This window comes from Cygnus olor, chromosome Z, assembly GCF_009769625.2.
Source record: "Cygnus olor isolate bCygOlo1 chromosome Z, bCygOlo1.pri.v2, whole genome shotgun sequence".
NCBI lineage: Eukaryota > Metazoa > Chordata > Aves > Anseriformes > Anatidae > Cygnus > Cygnus olor.
The window spans coordinates 65854206-65873144 of NC_049198.1; the positions used below are offsets into that span (position 1 = coordinate 65854206).

Here is an 18939-nt window from a genome sequence, read left to right on the forward strand (position 1 = left end):
AAGTTTTTAGCTGTTAATTGTACGGGCATTTTTTACATGAAAACAATGCTGTGTGAAGCAGTATCTATGTCTGAATGTATCCTAATCCATTTGGTTCTCTCCATCCTCCTGTATCCCATTTAGTCTTGTGTAAAACTTTGTTATCTGAGATCGTAGTCTGATACCATGTACTTGTGGGTATTTTGTGGGGTATTTTTTTCCTGTTTGTTTTTCTTTGGGGGTGGGGGTGGTTGGTTTGGTTTGGTTTAGCTTCAGGCAATGAGAAAATTGCATGTTACTAGTCTGGTTTCCACCCTGTCCCTTTGTAGTCTCAGAGCTGTAGTCTCATTTGGTCATGAATAAGGGGAGGTCCCACTGTAGCACCATGGGCTAAAATGGCTGGTTTTCCTTGTGCGTTAAGCAGCCAGATTCATCTGACCTCTAGCACAAAGGCACTTTATTTTTTTGCAGTCCTGAGATTTCAGAACTGTTCACTGGATGAATTGCCTGCCCTGTAGCAGTGGCCACAATTTAAAACATCTATGCTTTTTTTTTTTTTTTAAAGCTCTTCATTATCTGGTAATGATAAAGTCAGCAGGCATATTACCTTCTATTGTTTCTCCAGTATGTAAGAGCTTAGTAAATCTTTAAGCTTTCTCTGGCTGCTCTGATACTTCAATTTTTTTTTCAGGCCTTTTCCACACTGGTGTTTTTTCTTCCAAATGGGTTTTCTGTATTATACTCAAAGTAAATATCCTAAAAAAAAATGCAGTTCTTGCCAAGCTAAAAAGCAGCTTCAGGTGCTGCTCTTCAGTTTCTCCGTAGACCTTTTCGCAGGTAAAACCAGAGGGCATTAACAGTATCCACAGGTAGCCAGGTTGCTAGTTAGTGTGTTGTTGTCACTTACAGCGAGACAGTGACGACGATGACCGAAGCAGTGATCGGGAAGATGGACCTCTAGAAGAGCAGATAGAGCGTTTGCAGGAGAAAGTTGAGTCAGCTCAGAGTGAGCAGAAGAATCTCTTCCTTGTTATATTCCAGGTAATGACGGGCAAGGTCTCATCCCACTTGCAGGCTTTTAAGGTTCCTGAATTTATACGCTTTTGGTGTCACTTGTATCTTATACATATGGTTGGGATGAGGGTGTAGGAAAAGGGGTTGATGGGCTTAATGTGGGTTAGAGTCAATCCAGATCATCCCACAGCAAAGACTGCTGCTGAGCAGAATCTGTTTAGTTTCAAGTGCACATCGACAGAATTCTGCTGGTATATAGTTTCCTGACCAACCAGAAGGTAACTTGTTTTTGTTTGTGTACTAATTCAGCATCTGCCAAGCAAAATAATTATTGTCATGTTGCTGTTCAAAGTTTCTGTCCCCAAGATACCCTTAGTTGAAGTTAGGAACCTGCTTTCATTTGATGAGATTAAATAAGTATTTTTTTTCCTCTCTTGAAGCGTTTCATTATGTTGTTAACTGAGCACTTGGTGCGCTGTGAGACCGGTGGAATCGATGTATTTACACCTTGGTACAAGAGCTGTATAGAGAGGTTGCAGCAGATCTTCCTACAAGTAAGTTTCATTTCTCGGTTTGGAAGGGTGTGGGCGGGCACACGCTGGATTGAAAAGCTTTTGTGGCTGGAGAACTGAGCACACCATTAGAGCAGTAGGTGGCAGCACGACATCTTCTCTGAAGGCTAGTGCAGGGCTTGGTCATAACTTTCTGGTTCTGGCCGCTTCTCTGCTACAGGCTCGTGGAGGGACTGGAGCTTGCAAAGTAGATTCCGAGCTGTGACTATGAAATTAGCTGAGCTCCTTTTAACTGTTTATAGTAAGAGCAAAACTCTGAGCAAACAAGAATACTAAAATAGGAGTCTCTTAAATAAGTGGATGAAAATACTGCAAAATTCCATTTACTAAGATGCATAAATATATCAGGAATTCGGACAGAAATTCTTGACTCTGTATTAAATCAGGTAACAAGCACGGACGAATGGATGAAAGCTACAGTAATAGAAAAATTGTACCAATGTGAGCAGGAGATATATTGAAAGATGGGTGACTGCAAGGGTGTGGCAGTGTAATTCTCCCATGGGCTGAACCCTTCCCTGCTCATAGATGTGACTTCAGAGCACAGCAAAATACCTTGAGTCCATTAAGATATCTCCGCAGTTGCCTCTGGACATGGCATACTGCACACAATTCAGTGTTCAGGAGTGGAAAGCCACAGGGAGTGCGGTGCTCCTTGAAACAGGCTATCAGTGTGTGCTTTCTTCTTGCAGTCGGTGGTGTGGTTCTGCATCATGCCTTTCTTGTCAGTGGCTAATGTGTCATAGAAATGAGATGCGCTCAGCAATTTTGATGAAAATACTTGACCTGTGATTCTTAAATGTATTGACTTCTCTTCCTGTTCTTATATAAAGATAAATGAAAATAAAACTTTTTTTTTTTTTATCTGCCAGCATCACCAGATAATCCAGCAGTACATGGTGACCCTAGAGAACCTCCTGTTTACAGCTGAACTGGACCACCACATACTGGCTGTGTTTCAGCAGTTCTGTGCTCTGCAGGCCTGAGGAGTATTCGTGGGCAGAGTGGCAGAGTCTTGTCTGCAGGACTTTAGTGAATTAATTTTTTTTTAATGCGAAACATGGGGATGAAAAACTTTTTGACTAAAACTGGCTTTCATGTGCTCCTACATAAAACAGTACAGTACTCTAACCTACAGCAAACTGTGTAAGCATCATAAGCCTTACTAGATACGATTCATAGGGGATTGACATAAAGTAAAATATAAATTCTTTTAATCTGTCTTTTAATTTGGTTTGACTCTTGACTTCATGATAGTATTTCTGTTTCCCCCCCCTTTGTTTATATAAAAAGGAAAACCAGGCAAAAACTACTATAGAATTTGTTACCTCTGCCTGGCCCTTAAATCAAAGGAATTGCAAAAATGTGAAACAATTTGTAGTGTTTTGTGAGTGTGAAGGGGAATGCACTTTCTCAGTGAACAGTGTGGTAAGTTCTCTAGAATGGCACAGGAAAAGTGTCTTAATTTTGGGCATGTGAAACACTGAGTTAAGCTTTCAAAGTAGTATAGAGCATATGGATTTATTACCAAGCCAGCTAGATTTTCAGAGTTTGAAAGGACATGGTTGTAATACAGTTGAAATATGTTTTTTTAAATGTATTGTCTGGTGTCTTATTCCAGTAGCTATAAACAATCAGTAGAGGAACTTTGTGTATGTCTTCTGAAAAATGCAATCCTTTTTGCAGTACGGTCAAAGAATCATTAACTGCTCCTGGCAGTAGTCTCCACTGGTAGATAGAGACAGCAACACTTGGAGTGGGACGGATTTTCTACTACTGTACTGCACACCTCAGTGAGGTGTAGGGGACTCCAGCCCCACATGCCAGCGGAGAGGGAAGGACAGTGTCCAGCTTGTTCCTTAATTCCAGCCTGTAACTAGCTGGGCTGCCGAGCTTGCGCTGGACTGCACCTGCAGGGATCCCAGAAGTCCTTCTGGTACTGGCTGCAGATAAACCAAGTGCCCTCGCCTCACCTGGCTTAGTAACAACGCTTCGTGGTGGCTGTATCTGCTGCCCTTTCCTTGCTTTAAAGTGTGGCAACAGCATGTGGCTCCCATGTCTTCAGAAAGCGTTTTAACGCTAAACTGGTATCTTACAGGAGACTTAGACTGGGGAAACACAACCTGAAAATAGAGTAGCCTTAGTTTCGAGTTATGCAAATGATTTTACTTATACAAATGCCAAATCAGAGCGGTCTGTGTTACGGTAAGCAGTGATGAACGGCAAAGACACTGCCTTAGGTGCTCAGGTCTGTACTGTGCAGCGTACTTCCAAGCTGTTTATGGTCTCTTTATTTTGCTGGTGAATGTTTAAAGAATTTTGTACCCAGTGCTATTCAGTTCAAGCTCAAAAGTGATGAGTTTTCGGTAATTTTGTTCCTGTTCAAATTTTTTTTCAGTGTTATGCCTAGTAACGCATTTCATCCCAACATTAATGAGTTGACCTCCTAATCAAGCAAGGAGGGTAAAAAAATGAAATTTTCTACTTCGAGTGTTGACTTAAGCTTCTATGTGGCCTGTAGCAATTGGATATATCTCATAGATTAAATCTGTTACTTCTGCTTTGTCTGCTTACCCTCTCTGATTTGACTGATCCCTCCCTTCTTTTAGAGTATACTGTTAAGTGTTAAGAATTTGCTTTATGCAAGGGTTTTGTCAGTCATGCACAGACTTCTGCTTCAGATCTTTCTGTTAATGTTCTCGAGTAATCAAGTAGCCTTTTTTTAAAGAAACATTTAGCATTGTAGAGGGCTTAATTGATTTTTTTTTCCACTGTCTCAGATCAATGAGGAGTTCTGGTATTAACTAATGGTGGGGATCTAACTGACTGTAATGTGATTTCTGTAAAAGTGATAATGCAGTTAAAACTTGCAAACCTGTAACTTCCTCTGAGCCTCGACAAATAATGGTGCTGGGGATCCAGTTGCAAATACCTGCGTATGGACAGCGTAATCCTATGATTTAAAACCAAATAGCAATGTCTTTCACAACTGCTTAACTTCCAGTGTGCGCATGGGCTGATTACATCTCTGTAGTCTATGGGAAGCCTTGTACTCCTTGTAGGTCCAGCGGCATACACCTGGCTGGACTGGACTGGGAAACCGGTTGGATCTCTAGGAAAGAGAACGAATGACATGCTTGTAACTAATAACGATACCAGCAGCTAACTGCAGGAACTTGGAACTGCTGCAGTACGGGGGTTGGCGGATAGTGTAAAGATGCTGTAGAAATGTGTTGTGCTTGGAAAAAATGCACAATTAAAGACGAAAATAAATGAAGGTGAAGCAGGTTGCTACTGGGTTTGTCCTAGCTGTTTGTGGGGGGCCGCTGAAGCGAAGCAGCCATCAGGGGGTTATGCTGCGCTGGGTGCGGTCGGGTTCGGACCATTTTGTTTCCCCTGTACCACGCCTGCCTTTACATTGCGTGCCGTGGGCTGACTTGACAAGCGTTCCCGGTCCGCACAGCCAAGGGGTGGCGTGCGTGCGTGCTGCCTGGTGCCAGGAGAGGGCTGGCGCCGAACCCTTCCCTCTCCTTGCCACCAGACAGTGACGGTTTGTTAGCACTGGCAGCCCTGCTCCCCGCACCCCTGCCCGGCCATGTTTCGGTGCTGCGCTGCCGCAGGGGGCCTGGTGCCTCTAAAAAGCCTCAAAAGCCTCCCCGAGGCCTGCTCTGTGTAAACATGGTGGACAAAGGGCACGGCTGACCGGAGATCGCTGCCTCACTGCAGCCATTTCCGTGCGCATTCCTCAGTAGCAGGAGGAACGGTTAAAACTTGAAAAATGGAGGAAGGTGCACTGGGACCTAACTGTCCCCCTGCGCACGCCGAGAGCAGTCAGGTACGTTCAGTCAGTGCTGCAATGGAATGCTGCTCCCGGCCTTGCTCAGCAGCAGGAGAGGGAGTTGCCAGAAATTACTCACACCTCCAAAATGGAGGTAAACAGACTGCGGGAGCCATCTTGTGCTCCCTGGGCCAAAGCTCAGGAAACAGCAGTAGAGGGCTTTTCACTACGAAATGTGGTGCTGAGCTGTCACAGCCCCTCACAGCAGGCTGCTTTCCTTGGAGAACGCTCCTTTCCCACCCAGAAACCACCGTCATTGCAATCGGAGGCCTCCAAATCCACATGGAAGGAGAGCCTGCCTCCTGACATGCTAACCACTGGAGAGGTGCTTCGTCAGCCATATTATTTCATGATAGTGTTAGGAAAAACCAAGGATGATGACCAGTAAAGACACGAACTGGGAATACTGTAACCAGTGGGGAAAGGCATTTCCTACCTTCATTTACGGTTAGTTACCCCATGCCCTGCTGCCCCTGACAAGTCTTAGTAACTGGAAAACAGCTAACAGCTGGGACAAAACCACCGAGACTTCGTCTAACCACCAGGAGTAGGGGCAAGTTTTCCTCCTTCAATTTCATCAGTGTGTAAAGTATAAGGATACCAGTTTATCTCTCAGCAACAAGGTAACAATTTCTTGAACTGTTACAAATGTGTATCTTCCACCCCGAGACCTATCCCGAAAGCCAACCCTTACTGTTCTGTACAGAGTTTCTTGCAAAGAAACATTCTTCACCAAACTTGTCCACCGTTTGCTCATAATTAGCATTTATTTGACTTTAATACAAAATGCAATTAAAAGGATAATTAAATTAAAAAAAATAACATTACATCTTCTCGTAAGTTAATTCGTGGCCACATACAGTACATGTCTTTTTGTAAGTGTCTTCATCAATGTTTTCTTCTGGTCCATATTCATGTTCATGGATGCTAGCTGCTCTCTTCCACAAACTGCTCCTCACTGCACGACGGAGCTCTGATGAGAAAGTTGAGAAGATTTCTTTTTTAAGAGCGTGAAGCGTTAGTGAATAAAACTCAAGCCACCCACCTTTTGAGGCCTACCCTTGACAATCGGCTTTCTGCCTGTCTGCCATAAATTTCTTCTTGCAATACTAGTTTGCAAGAACAAGTTTTGATTTGCCTTGCAGTCAACTTCGCCTTGTTCACATGGTTTTAAAGGACAGGAACTATAATGACAAAATCTCCCAGCAGGTCTTCCACCTGGAGTAAGCATGTGTTGCCTCATAGATGCTGCCCTTCAAAGCTATCGAGAAGGGTTGGCTGGAATGAGGAGGAAAGCATGAAGCACCTCGTTGTTTTACGTGACTAAGGAAAAGTACTTCTCATTCAGGTCACTGTATTCGTCCTAAATGACTCTGCATTCTCTCAGCTCTACGCCCAGCAGCAAGTTGCCTATCCAGCGGCTGCAGTGAAGTCAGCGCCCCGCGGTCGAGCCTGACATACTACTTTCTGGATGCTGCAAGTGGGTGGCAAGAATACCAAACAGCAGAGGGTAGTAACATTTCCAGCCAAGTCATTTAGGCTGCAAACGCTGTCATGTTAAGGCCTGTCCTTGCCCTGAACTCCATCATCTCTGCCACGGTCTGCTGCAGTCCCTCCCGTTTGCTCAGCCCTGTGTGCCGCCTCCTCCAGACACAGCCAGCGCGGCCAGCTCAAGCCCTTTGGCTCCGAGTGTGAGCCCCACGCAGGCAGCACCGCGCTGATGCCACGGCAAGCCTCAGCTCTTGCTAAGAAACAGACGTGCAGGCTCTTAGAATGACTGGTGCGTCTGTGCCGAAAGCCTTTTTTGTAGTTTTACCTACCCACTGAATGCTCTCCTAAATATTAATTTATTAGGAAAAATAAGGATGATAACCAGTAAAAATGTGAGCTGGAACATTGCAAACAGTGGGAAAAAGGCATTTTCTGCCCTCGTTTACAGTTATCCCACTGCACATGTATGATTTTTGAATTATAACCCACTGACAAAAAAATCCGTGTTTTCTTCAAGTCAGAAAGAGTAACAAAGACAATCCCAGGCACGTTGTAGGTCATACCAGAGTTTTAAAAACACTATAATGAACTCTTATACATATTTCTGCCACTTGCAGCATTTCCACAGGACAAGAGGGTAATTCAGTTCGTGAGAGACCTCAGATCTCTAGTCCCACCCTCTGCTCAGAAGAGTTAGCTAGCCATGAGGTCAGACTGGACTGCTCCAGGCTTACTCACAGGTCATGAAAAGCCTCCATTTTGTCACACTGAAAACTAACCACTTTGATCAGATACAGAAATAAACTCGCACAGTATTGGACCTTCCTTTAAGTATAGCGTTATGCAAGTCTAAGCATTTACCTTTAACCTTCTTATCAAACTTCTTCTGTTTCATCTTCTCTCTGCTGTCACGGCGGAGTTCCTTTGCTTCTTGCAATGATTCTTCACTACCCCAGACTTCAAGAGAACGCTTGATTACCTACAGGATGGACATAAATGTGTTTCTTTTTTCCCCTGAAACGATAAAAATAAACTATTCTAACTCACAGGCACAATTTCCCCCTATACATATGCAAACTAAGTCAAGCCTAGCACCAAGAATCCTGTCTGTGCCTCCTATCTCTTCGCCTTTGAACTGCAAATGTGAACATTCCTTCCACACCAACGGATAGCTCAGGAGATTTGTTTTAGCACCAGCTAGATTAACTTACTTAAGTCAAACCCAGCTCTGAATGTGCGCATATTCAAGCAAAGCAGCAGCATTCCTGAGAAAAGGAGGGAACGGGAAATTACAGCCTTGTAAAATCGACTTGCTGCTCTCGCTCTCAGGGCAGAGCTGCAGACCCGAGGCCGCGAGCCACAAAGGGCCACAGGCAGCAGCAGCTGCCCAACGCCTTTCAGGTCAGCACTGGAAGGCCATTAACTTTTATGACCCCTACTTGTGCAAACAGGGGTACTGAGATCTTGGTCCATAAATGTCTTTAAAAGGCCCTAAAACACGGACATTTTCATGAATTTGGACCATACCTCTCTACTTCGACCATCAAGAAAATTTACAGAAGCCTAACTTAATATACCTAGCTTTATCAAAATGACTCAGCAATCAGAACTGAAGTGATAAATTTTGGTCATCAAAGTCGTACAAAGGTAAAAAGAGTGAAATACTACAACAGTTTCTATACCTGCAGTTTTAAATAAAGTTTCATGTCACCCCACCGAGGGTTGTGAGGGTTTTTCTTCACAATAAATCTGAGCACTGGTTCCCTCTTGTCTAAGTCACAGTCTTTAAGAAGATACTCTTCTTTTGCTTCTGTCCTTGTTATAAGCTTATGTTTATCTTCGGCATCTCTGGAAGACGTAAAACAATCATGAAAAAGCTACACGTGAAAACTACTTATCAGTTTCTAAGTCCCCACTGCATCTCCAAGCATTCCTGAAATACCAACAGCCTTCATCCTCTCAATTTTTAATGTATGCAATTAATTTTGAATTCTAACAATCTAGCTAAACTCCAGTACAGGTTTACTGGAATTAAGTTAGAAAACCCTCCAATTTGAGCGAATATAAGCTGTTACTTTGTTTCTCTAGAAGGGCTTTTATGTTTTTTATTTTCTTACACTAGGAATAACTGAAACTTAAGAGATTATGAGTAGCTTCAGGCTGTTCACCTAACCCAGATGTAACTCAGAGGACAAAAGTACAAGCCTGACACATTGGTCAAGAGAAAAAGAATGTGTAATGTGAGACAGGTCGGATCACCTGAGACAGAATATACACACTCCATATGCTGCTAGATCCCAGAAAGAGATTAGCACACAGAACTCGTTTCTAAATGCAATTCAGCAAGCATAGAGAAACAGTAAAATAAAGACCTTAAAATGCTGCAGTTTCAACCAGACAGATGAAAAACTGTCTAAACGCAGCGGCATTCACCAATTAATGGAAAAAAATTTACAAAATCCTGACTTAAGGACAACTTAAACTGCTTCATCTGGAACAGTTTGCCAAGCAGGAAGTGCTAGCAACCGTCATCAAGGAAGTACTGCTGTAAATACAGCTTTACCAAATCTCAAAGTTCATAGTAAAGGCTATTGCACCACCGACTCCTTAAACATTCGGCTCCGAGAGCTACTAGTCCAAAGGGTAACCGCCTTCAAGTCCCCAGGCCCTCTCCTCCCGTGCCTTTTTCCATCCCCGAAGAGGCAGCACTTTGTCCCTGAAGACGATGAGCTGCCTGTGGCTTACGCAGGCACTCTGCCACTCCACGTGGTTACCTGGGAAGCTCTCCGAACGAACTAGCAGCCATCTTTTTTCCTCCCCCATCCATTCACCCATTTGTTCCGACGCTCAGGGGGGTCGGCTGCCTCACTTTGTTTCACTGCCCCGGTGATCCCGGCGGCTTTCTGAGCATGCCCCCCGTCCAAAGAGAGAGCCGGGGGGCCGCCTCCCGCCCCAGGCTGCCTTCCTGCACACCCTGCGAGCCTCCCGCGGGGGCTCTGCTCTCCGGCTGCCATGTTCCAGGCCCACCTCTGCTCACCAAAGCGCTAACTTCTGGTTACCGAAGTTGATTCACTGTGACAGCGAATTCTCTCCCAATACCTGCCCCATGTTATAAAGCAGACACTGCGTTATGTAGCCGAGTTAGTTATTTAAACAGTGTCCTCCACCAGGCATGAATTTGCATGCTGACAGACTCACTAGCCACTCCCAGACATTGTGTTTCTAGAACATTACACGAACGTCTGCTGAGGTCCTGCATCCGAACACAGGCTCATGAGGTGACGCTGCCATTTTGCACTTTCATAATGGGAAATACAAAGGACATCAGTCAACTTCCTCTTACTTTTTCAGTAAGTCTAAAGTTACTGAGAAACCTCTCTGCTGACAGCCTTTTAATTAAAGGCTAATTAACTGAATTATAGCTAGCAATCTTTACATAAAATAAAGCTTCCCTCTCCTGATTATCTGTAATACCTGCAATTATCACAAGTTGCCCAATCAAAGTGCTGCATAAGGTAGGAATCCATGAATTCTTTGCCACAGTCTCCACAGATGAGATAGTCAAACTCTAGCACAGGTGCTAATGGAAAGAAAGATTTTTTTTTTTAAAGGAACTACCACCACGTTAAACACAAACATATGGAATTGGTATCACAAAGCAACTTTACTAAAATTTACATTTGGTTTTATGCTATTCATTACAGGCTCATTTCATTCCTCTGTTAAAATTTTCCAGAAAGATACAATAAAAATTCAGAACCATTATCATGCAGTCCCATCTTTGCCGATATGCTTCTGGTTTTTGCTGGAAGGTTCAGCGTATCTAGTATCGGATTTCAACATTCAAGAGCACACATTTGTTTCGACTTAACAATTGCTAAGAGAGAAAGAAAATTCCCCCACATTTCCCCATGAGGTGCTTTATATCCCCTCCTACCGCTTCCTCCCTTCCGGCCCTCAAAGCACGTCCTGATATGCACGAGACATGCGGGCAGGAACGGGAGAAATCAGAGAAGGGGGTGTCGGCAGGGGAAGGTGGCTTGAGCAGGAAGCGGTACAGGAGCCGCACTGGCATTACAATCCAACTCAGCTCTGCTCCAGTTTTCTTCCTAGCTCGGCCACACCTGCCTCTCCCAAAAAGAGCTCAACGGAGGCCTGGGGCAGTTGGCAAGGCTCTTGCGCATTCCAGCTGGCAGAAATGGAGGTGGATGGCCAGAGAGCTGCTAGGAGTGGAATGGGGATGGAGCTCCACTACAATCCTCTCCCCAAGCCCTCTCAGCACTGCTCCAAGCCCAGGCTCATCCCAGTGCCGGCCATCACTCCTGGCCGCATCCTCGCCGGGTAGATCACCGCCAGCGTCATCGCCATCTGCTTAATGTTCCATGTGACACCCAGAAACACTGATTCAGGTAACCGCAGCTAGAAGGAACGCTCGTTTAAACAGTAACATCAAAATCCTAGCAGAAAATTAGTGTTTTTATACAGTTTTGCAAGCCGATGTGCGGTAGCGGTGAAGAGCATTAAAAATACCTGAAACAGAAAATTAATTCTTGACATGCAACATCATACATTTTTAATAGTGTTTGCATTTATAGCAGATTGAATCTAGCAAAGCCGACATTTTATCCCAATTCAGTCTCGCTAGCGACAGCGGGGCGGTTCAGTACTTCGCATAGCCATGCTCTTACATCACGTTTCGTAATTTAAAGCAGTACTCCCGAACATAAAGGCATTTTATTAGGACAATGACGTTATGAATTATACAGCAAGAACGACTCCAGTGCAAAGGCATCCCAGATCTACTTTTTTAAAAAAAGAAAAAAGAAAAGCATAAGCCTCTCAAAAGCAGTAAAGGCTGCTAGCCGTTTATACTCTTAACGAAATCCGGTGGTGATTTCTAACAAAGAGATACACTGCACCAACGGCCCTGCAGTTGATTCAGAGCAGAACAAAGCAAGACAAAGACATTCCCAGAAAAGAAAGTGGACCTATTTTGGGATTCCTACTTCTCCATTTGCTTTTTGGAGAGAGAATATCACGAGGCAATATGTCGAAATCCTCCACCGAACGATCAGCAACTTGGCGTCAACGTTTTATAATGATAAAAGCTGACACTGCAGCAGCGCCCAGATCGTGGCATAAAGGCTATCAAAAACCTCGAAATTCCCCCAAACCGACGAAACCGCGCGAATTTAGGCTTATATAGGTCTTACAAACCCGAAATCCCGAAAGAATTAATAGAAATACCGTTTACCGGGGGTTAGGAAAAAAGCCGCTAAGCCCAAGGGCACACGCGGCGTCCCACTTCCGCGGCTTAAAATTCTTCCTTTTTCATCGCGTCTCGCTCGCGACCCGCTCGAATACCGATGGATGCAGACGCGCCAGAAATCGCGCTAATCCAGCGAGACGCGTTGGGGAAGAAAAGGGGAGGGGGGGAGGGGGTGGGGGGAAGAGGGTGGGAAATGGAGGGAAAAAAAAAAAAACGGGGAAAAAAAAAAAGCTGCCGAACCCGCCCTGCTCGCTCAGCCCGACCCGGCTCAGTGTCGCCCCCGCGCCTTCCTGCCCGCCCCCGCCAGCTCCACGCACGCGGCGCCGCCTCCTCCTCCCGGCGCCCCGGCCACCTCTTTCCTGCGCCGCTCCCTCCAGCCATTACCGGGCGGACGCACGATCCTGGCGGCGCCGCCGTGCTCTTCCTCCTCCTTCTCATCCTCCTCCTCCTCCTCCTCCAGGAAGAAGCCCCCTCCCGTGTCCACGACCTTGGCGGGGGCCCGCACCCGCACGCCGCCTGCGGAAGACAAACGGGGAGGGAGGCGCCGCGTTACGCGCCCGCGCACCGGGGACGGACCCGCGCCGCCGCCGGCACCGTCGCCGCCAGGGGGCGAGCGCGGGCGCGCGCCCTCCCCCCGCGGCGCGAGGCGGGGGGCCCGCGGCGAGAGCGCGCGCGCGCTAAGGGCCCCCCCTCCCCCCCCACACGCATGGTGGCGGAGGGGGGAGGGGGGGAGAGGCGCGCGCGCCGCCGCTCCCCCCCCCCACTAACGGCCGCGCGCGCGCTGCTCCCCCGTCCGTCCCCCCCCCCCCCCACCGCCCCCGCCGCCTCGCGCCCAACGGTTGGCGGCCCCCCCCCCCACCTCACGCCCCCCCCCCCCCTCCACCTCACAGCCCCCCCTCGCCTCACCTCACGGCCCCCCTCTCCCTTCCTCACCTCCCGGCCCCCCCCCCCCGGTCCCCGGAGCCCCCTCAGCCCCCCGATCCCGCCCCGTAGAGGCCGGGTCCCCGCCCGCCCGCTCTCTCCTCCGTCCGACCTGCGGCAGGGTAGGGCCGTGCCGCCAGCCGCGCCTGCCGCAGTGCCAGCGCCCGCTGCCGGTTCCGCTCCATCTTGGCCAGCGCCGCCGCCGAGAGGGGCGGCCGCTCCTCGCCGGCCGCCGCGCCCCGAGCCTGCCGAGCCCCCGCGGGGGCCTCGCCCGCCATGGCGGTGCGGGGATCGGCCGGGCTGTGCTGGGCGCGGAGCTCCCCCCGCTCCGTCAGCGGCGGGCTCGCCCTTCCCCTCGCCGAGCCGCCGCCGCACTGCGCCTGCGCACAGAGGGAGGCGGGGGAGGGGACCGGAGGGGCGAGGCCCCCCCTCCTTGCGCAGGCGCGCGGCGCGCGGCCCCGCCCACGCGGGCGCCCCCTCCCCCTCCCCCCCTCTCCGTCCCGCCGCCGCGCGGGGGGTGACGGGAAAGGGAGGGGGAGGGGAGGGGATGGAGAGGGGAGGGGGGGCCTCCCGGGGCGGGGGCTGCGGCCTGCGTGGCGCCGGGCGGGGGGGGCCCGGCCCGAGGGGGGCTCCGTTGGGGGGGGGGGAGGGGAGGGGAGGGGGAGAGGCGAGGCGGGAAGCGGGAGGTGGGGGAGGGGAGCGCATGACCCTGCGATTTCCCCGCGCGCGCCTTTTCGAGCGCTTTCTGCACCAACCCCCCCCCCCCCAACATACACCTCACGCCACCCCTCCCCTCCCCCCCCCCCCCTCCCCCCGGCCGGGCTTGAGCAATACGGCTTTTTTTTTGTTGTTTTTTCTTTTTTTAAATAAATAATAAAATAAATAAAATAAATAAAGAATTAAATAAGAGCCGTACCCAGCTAATGACCCTTTTGTCCTCAGAGCACCACACGGGCCTCGCCCCGCTCCCAAGATGGAGGGCGGTGCTGCCCCGGCCCGGCCGTGACGGGGCGGGAGGCCCCCGGCGCCGCCAGGCCTCAGCCCACCCCCTCCCCACACACACCGGGCCTTTTCTTTCCTTAAAATAAGAAAGGAACCCGAAAGCCCCCACGTTGTCTCGTAAAAAAAAAGCCATTTTTCTCCCCCCAAAACCCCCACCACGCTCCATTTTTCTCCCCCACCACGTTCCTAGAACCACCACCCCACCACACTTTTTCTAAAAAAAAAAATAACAAAAAACCCCACGCTTTCTGTCCTGATATCCCCCCCTCACACTTTCTCTCCTCAAAAGAAAAAAAAAAAAAAGATACTTTATTACCGCGGCCGCCGGCAGCCCGGGTGACCTACAACGGTCACGGGAATCGGTACCTCATTTTTTTCCTTTTTTTCGGCAAAAAGCCGGCCGCTGGCTTCCCGTGGCTGTGCGTGGCCCACAAGCGAAAGGAAAAGGAGAATGGACGGAGCCCGCAGCCCTGGTTATTGATGAGATACCCGTAAATGGCTTTGTCATGCAAATGTGGCCGTAAGCCACTTTCGTATAATGCCAGCTTAATAGCCAGCAGCCAGCGGCCCCGGCGGCTGCACGGTGCCTGCCCTGTCCTTGAGGAGACGGAAATGAAGACATCAGCACAGATCTTTGCTCCCTGGCTCCGGACCGAGTCGCTATGACCTTACAGCACAGCAGCAGACCTTCCTCCCCAACCCCCGAGGGGTTTCTGCCCCTCCAAACCGACCCAAATCCGCCCGCCAGCCCTTCCCCGCTGCCCCCCCCCACCGCCCCTCCGTGCCGGCCCTAGCTCTCCACGATAATTACCTGCATAGACTGTGCCTCTGCTGTGTCAAAAAATACTCGGTGCTTTCTAGCCCGTCACGTGGGCTTGGTTTTACTTTCGACATCAGCCAGCAGAGTGTGCTGCAAACGTTGTGAAAAGAACGTCCTGCTTCTGGGAAATAATATATATATTTATATTTAAACGCAGACGAAGACATTTTAAGCGGCTCAGATGTTCGCGTGAGTGGCAGGTAGTTTCTCCCGTCGATTGAAATACTTGCCTTGTCACAGATCACAGATCCGGGAACCTTCCCCTTAAAGATTTATAACCGAGCCGTGATCCACCCTCCGCTCCCACCAAGATTGCCTTTCGGGTTCCGTACAAAGTTGGAGAAGTGCCGCAATGCACATGTCCAGATGCGCCTCACAGCCACACAGATGGGTCTAGAACAGGAGGTATTTAACAGGTGAAAGTACAAGTCACAATCCTGGCCTGCAGGAAACAGCCTAAGAAATGGTGTGGCACGAGCATACACTCCTCCAGCCTCCTTGCTCTCTCCTTTGGACTTTGCTAGAGACAGATGTACAAAGATACTGACAAACACATTACAAGCAATTGACATAAAAGTAGTTTGAAGCCAGGTGTTTACTAGGTGTCTTGGAAATTGAACTGTTTGCTTGGAAAACAAACACGTGTGTTTGGATTCCTTTGATTTTTCCCCCTTGTTCTATAGGAGTAGAAATTTATTGAGAAGTTAGCTTTTGAGTTGTGCCTGAGGATTAGCAAATAATTCTATATGAGTCGCAAATCAAAACTGCATTAAAACGTGAAGTTTGGGACAGTGCAAAAAAGGGCTTTGAGGGTAGAAGGATATTGTTATTATGCAACCAATTCAGAATTAGGATTAAAAGGAAATTAGAACATATAAACAAAAGCAAATTCAGAGGCAAGGCACTTAAGCAAAATAAGCCATGGGCCACAGCGACTCATGCAATGCAGCTAGCGCTTGATTAAGGGAAACTGTTTTAGAAGCATATACTACATTTCTTTTCTTAGTTTTTTTTTTTTTTTTCTTTTTCTCAGGGTCAGTCTGGCTAGGCAATCAGAACAGACTATTCTCCCCAACTCTGCTTCCTACCAGAATGAATCAAATGCAATGCTTCTAATTTTCCTGGCTGGGAAAAGGCAATAGAACAGATAGTTACGCATTTGCAAGGGTTTACAGACTATCTTGTATGCACTCTTTTAGTCATGTGTTAATACTCATGATATTAAACATGCATAGCTTAATGGGTGCACAGGATTTAATCATAATTATAACTGTGTTTTAGAGAGTTTTTCAGGTGCTGTATGCCAAGCAATTCTTGGTATTACTTGGCCGCTGGTAGCCAACAGCAGCCATCATTAATCAGCAAGTGCAGACATGCATTAATTCATACCCATGGTAAATAGCATCAGTGAGTAGCTGAGTGTGGGGCGGCAGCAAACTGGTGGCTTGACAGCTCATCATTCCGTTGGAGAAAAGGGTAAGGAGCAAGATAGGAATGTCTGCTGACAATACAAAGCTTTTTTAAGTTAACAAGAATGAGGGTCATCTGTAAAGAATTGTGGGTGGCTAGGCAGCAAGAAAAGATTAAACTCAGGGTTGATGAATGTAACATGATGCGTTCGGGGAAGCCTAGTCCTAATTTTACATAAATTACGGTGATATCTGAATTGGTTGCAGCCATAATTATATCTATATATGTATAATTTTTTTATATATAATTATATTTATGCCTTATTATTATTATGCCAGTTATATTTCCTGCTTTTCAGAAAGGATAAACTGGAAACGCGGAAGGACAATATGGGTGCTAAACTATTTGGCATTGCCTCCCTTGAAAGAAAACAATCGAGTAGGCTTGTACTCTTCACCCAGAAAAGAAATTACCTGGAAAGGACAAGCCTGAGGCCTACCACATCCTAGGTGATTATGAGAGGATGGACGGCAATTGACTTTTGGAGTACACACCATCAGATTTGTGGTGGTAGGCTCTAAACAAATGAGGGGAGGTCGTTCTTCCTGCAGAGCCTCTCTGAATGATGCACTGTACAGAAGGTGTTTCTCTGGCGCCTGGGGCAGATGGGCCAAGTATTTGGAAGGGGACTGTGCTTACCATAGTGAATGAACACCCCCTCAGGCTCCGGAAATCCCCTGAGCTGAAAATAGTTGGAGGCTGTGGGAGTGTTGCAGAGGAGGTATCATGTATTTGCCTCATTTCTCCTCTTCCCTCAGTGTTTGCCCATGCCCAGTGGTGGAAATGGGACTGACGGATTTATTATCCAAGACAGCAAGCCTCTTCCTTATATTCACGGAGAATCATGTGGTAACTGATATTTAAATACCTGGGACCACGTAGTAGCAAATAAGCCTGTTTGCTGGGGTCTTTCAAACCAGATTCAGCGTTCATCTTTGCTGGGAATCACTTGCAGAGCAGCTGCTGTGCTGTATATTTACATTTTGCCTCACAATATACTTATTTCTCTGTGTCCACAAAGTCATAATAGCCATCTGCATTCAGCTACATACCTACAACAGAACTTTTTTTTGTCCTCTTTCAGTAAAATTATTTGTTCCATGAGAAACAGATCTAACAATGTCTTATTTTCAAAGGGTTTGTCTTTCGAAGGGAGTGGCGCTGCAGAAAAAATCACATTTCAGCTCTCTCCCCTCTCTCTCTGATGGTTCAGGTGGTAGCATGAATTTTAGCCGCATTTGAGTTGTGTAGTCAGCAGCTGACCAGCCAATACACACAGTCTGATTAAATGGTTGGCTGCTGCCTCCTAGCATGACTAAGGGATTGGATTTTGCCCAATGATTTCAAGCGTTTTTATGGGAGAGAACTTCTTGCCTCCTTGGGGATGTAAGGTAAAAAATACCATGCCCTCTGAGATTATATTTCCATCAGGTTTCTAATTTGCTACACCTTTTTCTTACATTACCTTAAATAAATAGAAGGCAAAGCATTCCTAGTGTCTTGGTGAAAGAGAAGCGTGTGACGTAGGAAAAATGAAGGGAACTTGTTAAAACCAGAGAGTGCACCTGCTTGGATTTGTGCGTTCTCTCTCTGAATTCACCTATGCCATAGCTCAAAGATAGGCAATGAGTCATCCTGTTGGACAGAATGGGACATGCAGAGTAAATTAAGTTTGTCATCCCTCTGTGAGATTTTCTCATTTGTTCACTAGCTGTAGGAGGGGATTTTCATAGTAATGTGACCTGTCTTCATGCTCCATTTATCATCTCCCAATTGATGTATATAATCTTGATTGAGCAGGTAGGTAATGGAGGAAGCACGTAAAGTGTTGAATGCTTGAGCAACAGATCTGAAAAGAACAGGTAGGCAAGAAGTGAAATGCAAACGTTTAAAGGCAAAAACTGGCATTCTTCCCTGACAGGAGAGCTTAATGCAAGTTTGTTATTATTTTCTTGTTACAGAATATGACGGAATGTGAAATTACAAACTACATCTCTTTTATTTGCTAGCATTTTTCATGACTTTTCTGTTTTATTACTTTTCTTGAGTAGGACTTTAATATGTTTGCTTTTAATAGCGAAGAAGATAACCAGAAAATGCTGGTTTCACATCCAAGAACAGGAAAGTGTCAAGGCATGATGAAAAAATGTTGCTTGCTTTTTATAGTTCCAGAGATCACCACAGAGCTGACTACACACTTCTGTTGTTGGCTGGCAGTCCAGAAAGAGAAATCCTCTTCCACTACTTTACCAGAAAAACCCATCTTCCATCCGTATAAAGAATGGGAAAATGTGGCAAAACAACAAACGTGTTCTGGAACTGCAGCACAGCAGCCGTTGATTTGATAATAACTTCAGTACAAAGAATAACGAAAGCGGTAGAACGATATATATATATATTTCTGAAACTAGGATACTGGGAGGTTTTTCTGGGCCCCAGATCTCGACGCAGCACTCCAAGTGGGCCCTCACAAGGGCGGAGCAGAGGGGGGCAGTCATCTCCCTCACCCTGCTGGTCACTCTTCTGTTGATGCAGCCCAGGACGCAGTTGGCCTTCTGGGCTG

At 47.2% G+C, this 18939-nt stretch overlaps 2 protein-coding genes across 6 annotated transcripts in view; one reads left to right on the plus strand and one right to left on the minus strand.

Moving 5' to 3' along the window:
- NCBP1 (nuclear cap binding protein subunit 1) overlaps positions 1 to 4856 on the plus strand; it is a 31774-nt gene extending 26918 nt beyond the window's left edge. The window contains exons 21-23 of the mRNA XM_040540317.1: positions 889 to 1020; positions 1434 to 1547; positions 2438 to 4856. Coding sequence (XP_040396251.1) covers positions 889 to 1020; positions 1434 to 1547; positions 2438 to 2551 — 360 coding nt within the window. The 3' untranslated portion in view covers positions 2552 to 4856. The remainder of the gene's footprint in view (positions 1 to 888; positions 1021 to 1433; positions 1548 to 2437) is intronic.
- Positions 4857 to 6150: 1294 nt separating this feature from the next.
- Positions 6151 to 15182, minus strand: XPA (XPA, DNA damage recognition and repair factor). Of its 5 annotated transcripts, none has more exons than XM_040540321.1 (8): positions 14898 to 15023; positions 14453 to 14556; positions 12548 to 12679; positions 12149 to 12287; positions 10369 to 10474; positions 8577 to 8742; positions 7756 to 7873; positions 6151 to 6376 (listed from the first exon to the last, which is right to left on the minus strand). In XM_040540321.1, exons 3-8 carry the CDS (start codon positions 12599 to 12601, stop codon positions 6228 to 6230), a joined length of 732 nt encoding a protein of 243 aa, XP_040396255.1. In that variant the 5' UTR covers positions 12602 to 12679; positions 14453 to 14556; positions 14898 to 15023; the 3' UTR covers positions 6151 to 6227. The 5 variants fall into 5 exon arrangements, 4 of the variants coding, with proteins under 4 accessions (XP_040396255.1, XP_040396253.1, XP_040396254.1 ...); XM_040540319.1 differs by lacking the exon at positions 12149 to 12287 and adding an exon at positions 13197 to 13464 and having other exon boundaries at positions 14898 to 15021; XR_005815095.1 differs by having other exon boundaries at positions 6280 to 6376; positions 7756 to 7908; positions 14001 to 14556; positions 14898 to 15182.
- Between the last annotated feature and the right edge of the window lie 3757 nt (positions 15183 to 18939).

Coding starts and splice junctions, on each gene's coding strand:
- XPA (XM_040540319.1), bottom strand. CDS start 13,362: ATGGCGGGCGAGGCCCCCGCGGGGGCTCGGCAGGCTCGGGGCGCGGCG. Junction 12,680..13,196: donor ACGGCCCTACCCTGCCGCAG/GTCGGACGGAGG, acceptor TGTCTTCCGCAG/GCGGCGTGCGGGTGCGGGCC. Junction 8,743..10,368: donor GCAACTTGTGATAATTGCAG/GTATTACAGATA, acceptor TACGTCTTCCAG/AGATGCCGAAGATAAACATA.